Here is a 14,405-nt window from a genome sequence, read left to right as displayed (position 1 = left end):
GACGGCGTCACTGATTGGTTGCTAACCGGAAGTCGCTCTTACGGTCCGTCCGTTCAGGAGTTGTGTTCAGCTAATCCAAAATATAGTTTTGGTTCAACTGACAAAACAGTGGCGGTATAAAAGTATTCTACAATCACTGGTCAGAGGAGTAAATGAAGAAAGCCTCAGTCTAGTGTCATTCACGATCGAAATATATGAGCGCAATGCCATATATAAACCCTTTGCCTGAGGTGAACATATCAAATAAGTTCAATTCTCCAAGCTAAAGTGAATAAAAACGCAATTTTCTTGAATATGTAGTGAGCATCAAGCTTAAAATTTAATTCCCGTGAGAATAGGAAGTGTGGTACGGACAGAATAACCGTAACTGCAACACAATGTTTAGACAGTCCTAAAATTTGAATAATCTGTCCGGTGTGTACTTGAACGCACCAACTCAAACATTTGAGCCGCCAGGAGGCGACATTTTCACATGTTAACTGTATTTCAGTTCTCTACACGCTGAACTTTGGTCGGATTAGCCCTAGTTTTCAGAACGTAACTGAAAGGACAAGTGTGCGGTGTTGCAAAATATCACGCCAGGAGCTGGGTGGGAAAGAAGGAAAGATTAGTGTGTTTCTCAAAAAGAGGTCAGGCTGTATTTGCGCTTACAACAAAGTTTTGTGAACCTCGTTTTTTCTTCATCTATCTGAGATTCTGCACACACAACATCACAAAATCCTCACCATGTGGGACAGGCAGGGTTTCTTACTTTGAAAGTGTCAGTTTGTCTCCTTTTATAAGACCACATATTTCGCAATAGCTGTGCTGTCATGCTAGTTTTCATTTCCTGGTGGATTACTATTTTTCAGCTGTAACCGTCTGTACCTGGAGACAGTTTGGGGTTAAGAAGAAGCAGTTCAGAAAACCAGCAGTGTTCATTTTGATGTGTTTGCGGTTTAAATCACATCTCTGACTTAGCCCCGCCTCTCTCAGCTGCGACTGACAGAGGCAAAACACCAGAGAGCTGCAGGACTCAGTCTGACACCAAGCACAGAGGAAGGCAGACGATCTCCAGAGAACAGCGCAAGAAGGAGATCAAGTTGGAGAAAAGGATAACCTCGCATTTTGTTGGACTTTGTTAAACGGAGTAAAGCGGATTTGATTCTTATGATTGTGAGTAAAGACTGTAAAGTATGTTTTATTTCCCTTTTAAGTGGATTACTCTGAGAAACACCTTGAACTCGTAGCACGATGGAAGCTGTTGGAAAGAGTCAAGTTGAGCTTTGGAAATGCTTCTGCTGGTAGCTTATTGAACAGTTTGTGTCAGAGTAATAATGGTTGAGCCAGCTGGGTTTGTGGAAGCATGGAGAGCGCAGTTCCCTGAGTCTGATCCCCCTAGCATGGAGCTCAACTCACTGGGGGACATTGAGCAGGAGTTGGACAAATGCAAGTCATCCATCAAACACCTGGAGAAGGAAGTAAACAAGGAGCGCTTTCGCATGATCTACCTGCAGACTCTGCTCGCAAAGGAGAGGAAGTCTTACGATGGGAAGAGATGGGGGTTTAAAAGGATGGCAGAGACAAATGATGAAGACAGCCAGAGGTCCAGCATAGATGAGGCAGGAGCAGAGGAGCAGCAGCACAAGTACAGGGGGCCTGGTAAGACAGTCAAGTGCAAACCTCATGCAGACATTGAGATGGATTGTGCCCCTGACAGCAAACAGAAGGGTGGGGTGTCACCTGTCCGCCAAGACTCTGAGCTTCCTGATTTCCCAGTGGGTCCGGGCTCGGTGGCAGCTCTTAGATCCAACTTTGAGCGCATCAGGAGGGCAAACTCCCACACAGCGGGAGATTGCAAGGGGCTGTCAGTGACAGGAGGCCAAGAGAAACCCTTCTACGTAAACATGGAGTATCATCAAGAGCGAGGGCTGGTCAGAGTCAACGACAGGGAGGTTTCAGACAAGATCAGCAGCCTGGGCTGTCAAGCCATGCAGATGGAGCGAAAGAGGTCCCTGCATTCACTCCCAGGGAACCTGTCAGCCGCCACGGGGGATATCAGCAAGGCCGTTCAGAGAGGCAGATCCACCGAGGGGAACTGCAGCTACAACGGGTCATATGAAGACTCCGAGGTCAGCCCACACCCCCTAAAAGAAGGCGAGGGGCGCTACTCTATGGGGAAATCTGAGCAGCAGCCGGTGGAGTGCCACGCTTACACCAGCGTGTACGTTGGGGGGATGATGGGTGATGGGGATATGCGAGTCATCCACATCAGGGACCACGGCACAGATGAGGACACGCACCTCACCTGGCCGAGGCGCTCCTACTCTCCAGGGAGCTTCGACGACGTGGGAGGAGGCTACACGCCGGACTGCAGCTCCAACGAGAACCTGACCTCCAGCGAAGAGGACTTCTCCTCAAGCCAGTCCAGCCAGGTGTCTCCCAGCCCCACCACCTATCAGATGTACAGGGAGAAAAGCCGTTCACCCTCCCAGCAGTCCTTCGACAGCAGCAGCCCGCCCACACCTCTGTCTCAGATTCGCCTGAAGCAGCAGGGAATGATTTCTGACACCTGCATCACTGGACTCCGCAAGGCGAGCCACATCTGGCCCAGTGATGGAGACTCCACCACGTCCAGCAGGACCTCTCATGACAACAGCATTCAAGGAGATCTAGGTAGGTCTCTAATACACAAATGTGGATGTGATCTGACACTTAAATTGAGTCTGGTGCATGAAGATGATACACATCCAAAGCCCGCTCTAATCCCTCTCTGAAACATGTCTGTCTGCCCTTGGTGGCCCAGATCCCGAATTAGTCAGTGATGTGTAAAATGCACCTGTAATCACTCAAATAAAGTCTCAACATTCTGTGCCTGATACACTAAATCCGTCCTAAAACGTTTCCATAACCCAGAGGACTTTTCAACAGCCTTACTTATCTTTTGCGATAAAAGTTGCCTTAAAAAAGGAGGCTAGGTTTAATGAAGATTCATCTTCTTTTGTTAGGAGAGCTTTATTTCCTCCTCCTCACAAGCCTCATCCGTACTGGTTGGCTCTGTTAGGCTCGATCATCAGCTGCCATCAGGCTGTTTGTGAGCAAACTGTGGCCTTAGTGTGCATATCCCGAACAGCAGAACCTTTGCACTTCTTTGAGCAGGGCTTTCTTTACCCTTTTGTAAGCAGGCTTGCCCTCTCCTTTTCACCCCTCTCTGCTCTTTGCCCCACTGAGTGCTGCAGTACTCTCGCAGAGATGCTCTGGCTGAGACAGCATCTGCCCCCCGGGGCTTCCCGGTCGCTCAGCCCTATCCACCCTGAGTGTTTTTGTGTCAGCGCGCATCAACGTTGTTGTCCTTAGTGTGGTGTAATTAACTTAAAGGGGTTTGTCTAGCGTGATAAATTTAGGGCGGTTCTTTGTTACGGGTGGTGGGTTGGAAAAAAGCGCTGACAACTCGCTCAACGAGGAGGATCGAGGGGGCTTTAAGTGTGTCATGTGGCTTCCACTCAAAACACCCGCCATTGGTGTTTCCTGTTGTTATGCTCCAGCATAATAGGAGAATCACTCACTGAGCAGCAGTATTGACATGTTAACAATATAACATTGTTAGGAGGGATAAGGAGAGTGGTTGGGGTAACTTGGTAATACCAAGGACAGAAGGGCAGGCAGGAGCATTTGTCATAATAAAAGATACACAAGGACACACATCATCGCTGGTTGAGGCCAGATCCTCACCCAAGACTGATTGGGAAGCAGAGTGCTTGTTGGAAGATTGGAGCTAGAAAACTGTGTGTCTCTACCCCCCCAAAAAAGAAGCATTATCCACTCAGGGTCAGATTAAGCAGATGAGCAGAGTAGTGTGTTTTTGTTACATAAGGTGATTCGGTCTAAAGCTCTTTGACAAAAAGCATGTGACAAGTGAGCAGATCGCCTGTGATATAATCAGCATGAAGTGAGAGCCAGCACGCTGCTCGGATGACTGAAATGCATAAATCCATTCGATCTGGGTCTGCATCATTCCACGGTCGTGCCATGTGTCGCTGAGTCCTGTAAGCATATTGTCAGGATGGCTGCCTCTGGTCATTTTTTAAACTCATCCTGCTACATTTATGTATAAAATTGCAAATCAATACTCATTAAAGCTGCAATAAAGCAACTTAGTATCGCATGATCAACAAGAACAAAAAATAAGTGATGCAGTAGAAACTGATGCAGTAGTGACTGAGGTAGCCTCCAATACCCATAATGCACCTGTAATCATTTTCTTGTTATATCCTTTTTGTCAGATAAAAATGCCCTTGTCATTCAGGGGCTGTGACTGTAGCAGTGTAGGCAGGGGCAAAGTGCATCTTCTCTGCACATCTCACACAATCAGTGTGCCTGCTAGGCCACAGTCACAAAGGGCTAGGGACTGGTTGGTGACTGCCTGGCAACCACTGGTTGCTAGGGAAACATTAGTATTCCCAGACTGGTTGCGAGTTGGTGCTGGAAGTTGCTGTGAAGTCAACCGCTGAGCCCCAGTCAAGCAAACTGCGATGAGCAAATAGCTCCTGTGGATAAAGTGTAAGAGTTGTTGGAGCGTCCAAAAGAAGTTGAGATCAAGCGGCAGCTTTCAGGGCTAAGAAGTGAAGCCAATGAAGACATTTATTAGCAAAATGCTAACTTGTTATAGGTTTCCCTATAAGAAAAAATAAATAGCATAAATGTTATTTTAATTTGGAAATATCATTGGTGTTTTATTTTTGAAATAAAATTTTTTATTTTTTTTGTCAAGAAGCAGTTAAGCTCCATTTAGCCCTGTACCTCTGTAGATAACCCTAGCTAACCAAGCTAGCTAGCCTACACTGCTAATTTGGCATTCCACTTTATCATCCAAATATGAAAAATTAAACAAGATGTGATGGCCAAAATACTATATCTGAAGCTTTAAAACAGTAGTCCACAAACGAGTGACGGCAAAGTGGCTGCTTCCATCTTTTCTTTACAGTCTGTGTTCAAGGCTCACTACTAGTTTTTCCAGGTACCTCCAAATGTTGCTCCTTTCCCTACTGTGTAGGTGTCACACGGAGTCAGCACACAGCTCTTGTCACAGGCCTAAACAGCAATGTTATTGTGGTTAATTAAAAAAACTCAAACTAGGTGTAAGAAATCTCTGAAACTAAACTGAACTGAAAGCAAAAACCTAATTAAATAAAAACTAATTAGCAGTTACAAAGGTTTGGACTTTCTATGCCAAATAGTGCATCCCATGACCAATCAACTGACCTTTTGTGTTTCCCTATTTGATACGTAATGCCTGTTTGACACTTTGACTACAGAAAGAGTCTGAAGTGCAGCCTTTTTTTTTCTTTTCTTCAGAGGAGACATGTTGCTGACATAATGGCAAACCTGCGTCATGTGGACCTTGCTTTGTGGATTACCAGAAGTCTGGATTTCATGTTGTAATAATTTATTTATTTTTTGCACGTTGTTAAGTTAGTCCTCAAGCAGGGAGCTGGTTTGAGGCCAGCTTTTGCAATAAATTGCTCTTTGTTGTGGTTCTTGACTTTCAGGGAGCTGCTGGAAAGTGTTTTTTCTTGTTGCATTTATCACAAAGCACTGCGGCATTGACTAAAATCTCTTGAAACGACTGAGTAAAGAAGGCTTGTAAAGGCGCTTTATGGTCCAGTTAGCTGCACATTCTGTAACCATTAGACAAACTGCCATATACTGCACATGTTTGGGTGGTGGTAGGGGGGTTTTCTGCACTCTGTCACCATGTCATTTCGCAGGGTCCGTGCTGCTGTTGTGGGAGTGCCGTAGTGGCAGTCCGCCTGCGCCTGGGGAAAAAATGAGTGACTTACCGTTAGTGACACCTCCGAACTTCTCTAAACAAACGCGTGCTTGTCCTACTGTGTCTCAGCTGTGAGAACTCTGTGAAATGGCCAGTCTAAAATTGATGCATCTCAGGGGACTTTTTCCTATGAATAGAAGAAATAAGTGTTGTCTCCTGGTTTCTGGTTTAACTAGGCCAATTGTCAAGCCTGACTGTGAATAGAGCTGCTGATTAGCTGTGGACCTTTAAGGAGGCCAGCTCTCTTATGGGTTTATTTTGCCATAATTAATTATCATCACAACGCTGACGTGCCTGTGGCTAAAGAAGAGTCTGGGTGTGTAGACTGTCTCGTGGTTAATGTGTTATAGTGAGAGGGCGTAAAAGAAAAAGGTCAGCCAAAAGGGAAAATGATAATCTCCCATTAGTTTAATCGTGATCCTCTCTGCAAAAACCAGGAGATTGTCTTTTAGGATGCTTTTAGCCCGAGCCTGCCTCAGTCAGGACATGGCACCGTTTCTGAGCGTAGATGGGCCTGTCTGCTGTCGCTGTGACATTAATAGAAAGTGTCTATCTGGAAGGTGACTAACGTTCGTCTGATTGCCTCAGACCACCACTTGCTGCCTCAGCAGGAGTCACACCGGTCCTCCGGGTAATTGTGGACTCATAAATATTTGAGGTTCCCCGTGTAAGCCCAGACAGGCCTATCGTTGCACCTACGTATCAACATCTGAAGTTTGGTGGGTAAAGAAGGGGAAGAAGTCAGCCTCTCCCTTTCCTTAAGTAAATGTAAGCCTACAAGAGGAAGTGCTGGCAGCTCTTGAGGGCTGCCAAGTCTGCCTTTGTGTGTGCGTGTATGTGTGCGTGAGCAAGTGAGGCACCTGTTCTTCTGTGCAGTGTACTGGGTAAAGTGGTCAAAAGCTGGCAGGCCATCAGTACACCAGGCCAGGCATCGCCAGCTGCTCTCACAGTAAAAGCCATGAATGACCTTTTGTTTCTGTCAGAAAACTCAACAAAAACATTTGTTTCGAAACTATGCAAGACGGTTCACTTTAGGTTTTCCTCAAGCTCCTCTGTGCAGTTACTAACATACACACAGAGGAAAGGCTCGGGCCTGTTTACAAGCCTCCTCGGGCTCGGTGATCCTCCCTCGTGCTCAGCCTCAGCCCTGTGCTCCTGCGGCTTCAGCTCTCCTCAAAGGGCCCTCTGTGCTGCTGGCTGGCAGGCCAAGTGTTTATGGAATTTCTCAGCTGTTTGTTGGGGTGTGGGGGGAAGTGGCTAATGAAATGTAATGTGCTAAACGAGTTCACCTCTGTCACAACGGCCTGACCCATGGTGCTTGTGTCAACCTTTCTTTCCTGTAGTAGAACGTTTATTTTAGGCAAAACATTCAGTGGCGAAGTAGAAGAGGCAGCAGTATCAGAACCAAAAACCCTTGTTAATCATGCTCGTGTTTTAAACTTTATACTTCCGGTTAGTAACTTTGAGCTTGAATAACACAAACCTTACTGCAGTTTTCAAAGTGTTGTAACTTCCATGAAACCATCTGAATCTGAGATGATTTGATTCTTTTCTGCCACGCGCCTGCACTCAGGTACAGTTTACCTTAAGGCGAATTCGCTGTAAAAACGTGTGTTGCTAGGCAGAATACCGCTGGCCAGTCACATCAGAGCACATCAGGTGAGGCCCATTCGCTAATATTTAATTCTATTCATACATGCAAATGAATATTTCATTACACCAGGAGGTCACTTTAATTTTTTTCTTGTCACTGCTTACATTTCTGAAAACTCTCCCCGTTATCAGTATGTGATGAAAACTCAGCAGTTATATTTGTGTCTGCTACAAAGCACAAACTTGAAGGTGTCATCCTGTAAAGTCACAATAATTGGCAAATGAAATAAATCCTGCTTCGTGTTAATTATTCCTCGCTGCTGGACTTGAGTTAATCTTTTTGCTCGCCTTTGCACCGTTGTGTGTTTATTTACCCGGGCTGGAACTGTTATCGGGGCTTTTATTTGCTCTGTTATGCGGCACATTACAAGCTGCAGTATGTCCACCCCGAGCTATTTCTACATACGTTGATTAGTAGGTGTGCCGTGTTTGGCGGCCCAGTTCTGACCTACACCGCTCGATGACTGGCACTAATTTTAGGCTGCCCCACAGCAGATCATAGGCGAGTGCTGATGGTCTTCAATGCGTTCCACAGGCCTGTGGTTTAAAGGACCTCCCGGGCCAGCAGGCACTCCACACGAGCCCAGATGTGATGATGAATTGACGGATAACATTTTTACAGTTTGAATGGCCTATTAGGGGCAAGGAAATCTTAACCGAGATATTCCTTCATTTATCTGAAAGAAACACTGCAAATCTCTGAGAATAACCTCACAGACGTCACAAATGAGCAAAAAAAAAAAAAACATAATCAGAAATTCTTTGAGATTTAAGTAACAAAATTTATGATTGAGGGGATGAAACTGCTTTTCTTCCCCTCTCACACACCCAACTTTAGTTTACTGGGTTTGATAAACCTCATCACACCACAGATACATCCTTTCTGCTTACGCCCATAGACTGTATATAAAAGATGGGCACTAGTCTCTGTGTGTTAGAACCTTAGCATTAGTGTTTAGGCCCCTGGGCATGTTGCCTTTTTTCTTTCTTTCTTGACATATATGGACCAAAGAGCAAAGTTCTATGTTACCAGCTAGCTACAAAACTTTGTTAGCTCATGTTAGCACGCATTTAAAGTTTTTCAGAAGAGCTTTGATGTCAGATATAACATGCATTTTTTTTTTTCACATGAATTACTTTAATCTCAAAAACTGTCATGTTTTTCTTAGAAATGTCAAAATCCTAAATTCTGAGGGCATTTTTCCTCTGATAAATTGCAGTATGAGGATAAAGTTGCTTGTTGCTAATTATCGTCTGCTGTGATAGACGGATATCAAACTCTCAGACTCTGTATTCCGATTATCCTGTGTCACCACATATCGTAAAGTCCATCTCAACTTGCTATGAAGTGGGGTCACCACATCAGGTGTTTGAAAGGCTGTCACCCTTTGACCGGCCCCAGTGTTTGCCCTCCTTATCACCGCTGTTTCCCGAGTGACTCCACAGATCAGAGGAGAATCCATTTGGAGCCATAAAGTGGTGCTAAGCTTTTAACAACCTCTCACATTGGCCTCTTATCTTATGTTTTTTCTAGAAGTGATACTTTCCTCTCCAGATCTATACAACCGTTGTAGAGGCAACAGAAAGGCCGTCCTTTAGCATATCTTTTTTTTTCAAACTTTGTAAATAAATTATGGATGCTTACTGTAAAATTTCAGTTCCAGCCTTTTCTGAGCCAAATAGTCCATTTGATATGTGTGCGTTTATTTATGGGAGCTTGTGATCTAAATTCTATCCATCCTTTGACTGAGATTTTGGTGGATAGTCAATATGTTCACAGCGGGGTCCAGTAATTGAGGATTGACTCAATTTGTCTTTTCCCAGCAGTGAAATGGGCAAATATGGATGCTACCATTCTAGTTCCAAGGCTCGATCAATAAACCTCTTTGCCCTCTAAGTTTTATTTTTGGGAGCTGCTGTCTGATAATTTCCCCCATCGGTCAAAAAGAATTGAAATTTTACCTGTGATACTTTCAAACAATGACATTAATTCACACAAGCCACAATAACAGCAGATCAGTTCATCTCAGTCGCAGCCCACATCAGCTGATCCCTCAGCTGAAACTCTTCGAATTATCTCATGTGGTGCATCTTCAATCAGTTCAATATTATTTATTTATAAAGCACCTAATCACCTCAAGGCTCTTAATATTGTAAGCTAAAGGCCCTACAATAACCCTAAACAATCAGACGACGCCAATGTAAACAAGCACTTGGCAACAGTGGGAAGGGAAAACTTCCTTTTAACAGGAAGAAGCCTTCAGCAGAACCAGGCCTCAGGGAGGGGCAGCCATCTGCTACGACCAGGTGGAGGTATTTAAGATGCCTGCCTACAGTCACTCCAAATCTGCAAGCTGCTTTGCAACCCATCTCCACACCAGCTCCCCCTCTCATGCTGTGTCTGAACTAGAGATGGACCGATCCGATATTACGTATCGGTATCGGTCCGATACTGACCTAAATTACTGGATCGGATATCGGAGAAAAATAAAAAATGTAATCCGATCCATTAAATATCACGAAAGCACCTCACAAAACTTGCAACACGCCGTAACTCACCTCAGAACGTCGGAGCAGTATGCATCACGTGATAGAGCAGCTGTGGCATGCGGGACCTGTCGGTGGTCTGGATAGCATTTGGAGCTTCGCTAGCAACCTGGCATTTCATCTCCGACAAAGTTATCCCCGAGAGAAGTAAAGCAAGTGTGTAAGTCCATCTCTGAATGTTTGTAAAGCATTCCCACGTTAAGCTTAACGAGCGACTGCCTCTCGCTCTCCGGCTGCTACTTCAATCGTGAAACTGCTAATGATCAGCTGATCGGCTTTTCTGTCGTGAGTCTCTCTTGTTTGTTTTTGGTCCACTTTGCGCCAGAAAGAGCAAACCAGCGGCTGAACAACAGCAGCACGTTTAAGCTTGATAAGCTGTTGTTACAATTTATTTAATATTACTTTCTACACCAGGATCTTTTTCTATGTAGCTGACGGCTGGTAACTGTGCAGGGGCGGATCTAGCAAAGTTTAGCCAGGGGGGCCGATAGGGCATTAACTGGGAAAAGGGGGCACAAAGACATACTTTTCTTTCTTATTCTCATTTAAAATGTCTAGCTTTTAATAAATAATTATCTGACACCCAAAGTTTTAATTTGATGTAAAATGAATAGAAGTCAATTACTGTATATAGTGACTATTAAGTCTAATATATATATACCCTAGTAAGCTATAGTACATTTTCCTTTGGGAAGGTACCATCTGTGCAGTCTGCAATTTTGTTGAAGAAAGATGTTGAATCTATTTAATATTTCTTGAAAAATAATTGATTTCTGTGCATTTTTTTTCACACTGCATCAAATTAAGGTTGATTACGTTGATTAAGCATCATGAGGTGGAGCGTGAGGGGTGGTTCCCTATTTTTTATTTATTTATTTTTGTTGTTGCTGGGAGTTGGAACCCTATTAATTAGGTTGCTTAATATTTACGCTAAGTACTCTTTAAAATACCAGAATAGGGAGGATGGTGTAGGTCTAAGTTTATTAGATTGATCAGTATTGCTGAACTATGAAATATTTTTTTTGCATACAGGTATAACAGAATAGCTTTAGTGTAGTTGTTGTTTTAAACTTGAGTATGAACTTGCAGACTTGCAAAATGCAGCAAGATATTTTAAAAAACAGTTTTGTTGATTAAAAAACACTATATCGGATTCATATCGGTATCGGCAGATATCCAAATTTATGATATCGGTATCGGTATCGGACATAAAAAAGTGGTATCGTGCCATCTCTAGTCTGAACCAGACAGTGTCATGTCTGTTGCCACTGGTACCTGCTTCTGTGCTCAGGTCGCGCAGTTGTTCTCACTTCCTCTGGCTTCTGTGTATGAATGGGGAACGTCAGGGAGATGTGCTCCCAGAACCTAAATGACCACAGATGAAAAAATAACTACTTTCCAGAAAAAACAGCATATTTTTTAAACTGCTGTGACCTTAAAATGGCCACGTGATAACCCCAACCATTTTTTAGAAACCCAATACAGACTTTCACTCTGATGAAAGTGTCCCAAATAACACTTCCTGCTTCTTCTGTGATTGCTGTGTAGTGAAAAGGGACCACATGATTATTCCTGTGTCAGAGAATTCCCGATGCTGCTGCCGCAAAGATTCTGCTGCACATCTGTCGCTCCCTCCCTGCGTGTTTTGTCGTAGTTCATCTCTATGGATTAGGATTAGTGTATGTCTTTGCTTTGTCATCAGTGGGATATCCAGTGTGTATCCAGCATGCCTGTGGTATTAAAACTGCTGTGACTGTATTCTATGCAAGGCTCTTGTTTACATGCTGCAGGAAGGCAAAGTGCTTCATGATGACTGATTATTCCCCAGAAGCAGGCTTGGCAGTTGTTTGGCCGAGCCCCCTTTTATATATCCTTGAGATCTATTTTTGGGTGGTGCTCAGAGTGCTGGTGTGGGAAACCAAAACATTCAGTGTTGTGCATTAATAGGTAATAATACTTTTTAAATGATTTGCTTTGATTCACGGAACTAAAGGAAATCCTTCAAAAACATGGAATTACAGATTTCCGTGACGGTCCAAAATGAAATCAGCTTCTGTCTGATCCACAGCTCCACACAGCTCGCGACCACAGCTGTCGGGTTCAGCGATCTTATGTAATGTCATTAGAATGTATTTATTACGGCTCTATTGCACAGCTGAAACCATTTGTTGGGTATGAGACAGAACAGCAGGATTATTTTGCCACCCTCCAGCTAAATGTGTGATACTTTCTATTGTGTGATTTTGAAGCTGTTGGGATGCTGATAATAAAATAGGAACATAGCTCCTTCACTGTGACTTCCAACGCTGGCTGGAACATTACACTCTTAAATTGACTGAAATGTGTACTTTATTGAATAGTAATGTGCACATAGAGGCTGATAGCTTAGCAGTAATTGTTAAATCTAGATAACATTTACCTCAGTTTCGTTGGTCTATAATAAGATAAGATTTCGAGTTGCAGATATGACTAGCCTCAAATTTAAACAGGCATTTTGCATTGAAGCTAATCTGTTTAAAACAGCAGAGCTGCAAAAAAGGACTCCAGGTCATGCTCTTAGTAATATTTTCTTGGACTAGAAGGGCCATAATAAAATGAACAGGCATTTGCAAAGTACTTGAAAATGAATGGATTTTGAATTTTTTTAACCGCGTCTTAGATCAAAGTTACTTACATTAATAGGTGGCATAAATCTTGAAGATTGGTCAAAGTTTGGTTAATGGCTTGTCAGATTTCTTAAAACCTGCAATCACTATCCAGTTTATTGCTAGTACCGGGTTAGAACCTCTTCGATCAGATGATCAAGCAGTTGTCCACACTGAGGAAGAAGAAGTCTGCCTTAACAGGAAGTAAACCAGATTTTCAGCAAATCACAGACAAAACCACTTATAAAGATTTTAATGTTTGAGTAATATTTTTCCGAATGCTAGTTGTATTTTTGTTGCTAGGCAGAAATTTCAGGATTACTGTTTTAAGTGTGGTTAAAATGCAGGCCTCAAGGGCCGGTGTCCTGCAGGTTTTAGGTGTGTCCTGGATCCAACACAGCTGATTTAAATGTCTAAATTACCTCCTCAACATGTCTTGAAGTTTTCCAGAGGCCTGGTAATGAACTAAACATTTGATTAAGGTGTGTTGACCCAGGATGATATCTAAAACTTGCAGGACTCCCTTGAGGTCTGGAGTTCCCCACCCCTGCTTTAAACAGTGAAATAATAGCACACTTTGGGTCGAGCTCTGCTGTTTAACAACTGCATCTTGTAGGTAGTTTGTAGCTGTGAAAGAGCAGCTTTTACTTTGGTTTATTTGCTCACCCCTTTTTAAAAGTCTGTTTGACACCTAGGTTCTTCTTAGTATAAGCAGAAAAGAGACATAAATTGTGAGTCACAGTGAATTATTGGAACCTGTACAAATCTGTTTCCATGTATGTCTGAAAAGTGTGGGCTGTCTGCAAAGTCTTTAATTATAAAAGGCATGTCACTGTTAGCTGGAATGTAGATTTGATAGCCGTGACTGTAGACGAATGTGTGTATTAGGAGTGGAAGCCTTTGTTAAAAGATGACCTTGTGCAGAGAGCCTGTTTCCGCTCTGAAGCAGACAAATTGCCGAATTTTCCGGACAAACTTGCCTGGACACTTCCTTCACGCTATCGGCCCTTGTGATTGCTAGAACAACAGCACTCACTGAGGGTCCATTGTGATGTGCACTTTCTCACACTGACCAGAGCCAAGTCAGTGCTGTGCTTTTAAAAACGTCCCTATAAACAACACAAGTGGCTCAGTATTTAAGGCTTCGGTACATTTTTTAAATCCTCCCTTTTACTTATTTGTGTTTGGACTGTATTCTAAGCTCTGGCTATTTCTTAGTTTAGATAGTTTGTGGCTCCAAAGCTGCAGCCTGAGAGAGGATGCGTTAGTCATCCTTTCCCGGGCTCGATGTATAATTTCACCGAAGCCCAGAGTAGCCGTTCACATGGACTCCCCCCTGGGCTGTGTAGCTGTTTGGACTGCGGTAGTCTCCTCCTCAAGCAGTTCATACAGCTCTCTGTCTCTGCTGGGCCCAGTGTGTTTGTTTGACGCCTTTGTCACAGCCTCTGCGGATGTCATCCTGTCAGTTGCCTGTCTTCAAGGCCTCCCCAGGGAAACTTGTCTTTATCTTCCTCCAGTCTCCGGAATCCTCTCTTTCCTGTTTTCAAGCTGAGGCAAACCAGTCTTGTAGCCATAAAACTGTTATGAATTGTTGTCTTTTTAAAGTGTCCACTCCATATTGGTATTTTTATTTTTTATTTTTTGTTGTGCGGATAGGCATCTCTGCTCTGGATCTTCCACACAGCTTGACAAGCATGATATACTAATAATTGCTGGTGAGTCAGGATTGGCTGACACTGATTACAGGATCT

General features: G+C 43.6%; 1 protein-coding gene across 1 annotated transcript in view; it reads left to right on the top strand.

Annotated features, from left to right (window-relative positions):
• The first annotated feature begins 599 nt into the window (after positions 1-599).
• LOC146620797 (breakpoint cluster region protein) overlaps positions 600-14,405 on the top strand; it is a 32,380-nt gene continuing 18,574 nt past the window's right edge. The window contains exon 1 of the mRNA XM_085367073.1: positions 600-2,655. Within this exon, the coding sequence (XP_085223199.1) occupies positions 1,317-2,655 (1,339 nt within the window). The 5' untranslated portion in view covers positions 600-1,316. The remainder of the gene's footprint in view (positions 2,656-14,405) is intronic.

This window comes from Diplotaxodon limnothrissa, linkage group LG12 (genome assembly GCF_057381915.1).
Source record: "Diplotaxodon limnothrissa isolate DT_005_m linkage group LG12, D_limnothrissa_male_GT1.1, whole genome shotgun sequence".
Classification (NCBI taxonomy): domain Eukaryota; kingdom Metazoa; phylum Chordata; class Actinopteri; order Cichliformes; family Cichlidae; genus Diplotaxodon; species Diplotaxodon limnothrissa.
Note: the sequence above shows the minus strand (reverse complement) of the source record. Positions and strands in the feature narration are given on the sequence as shown.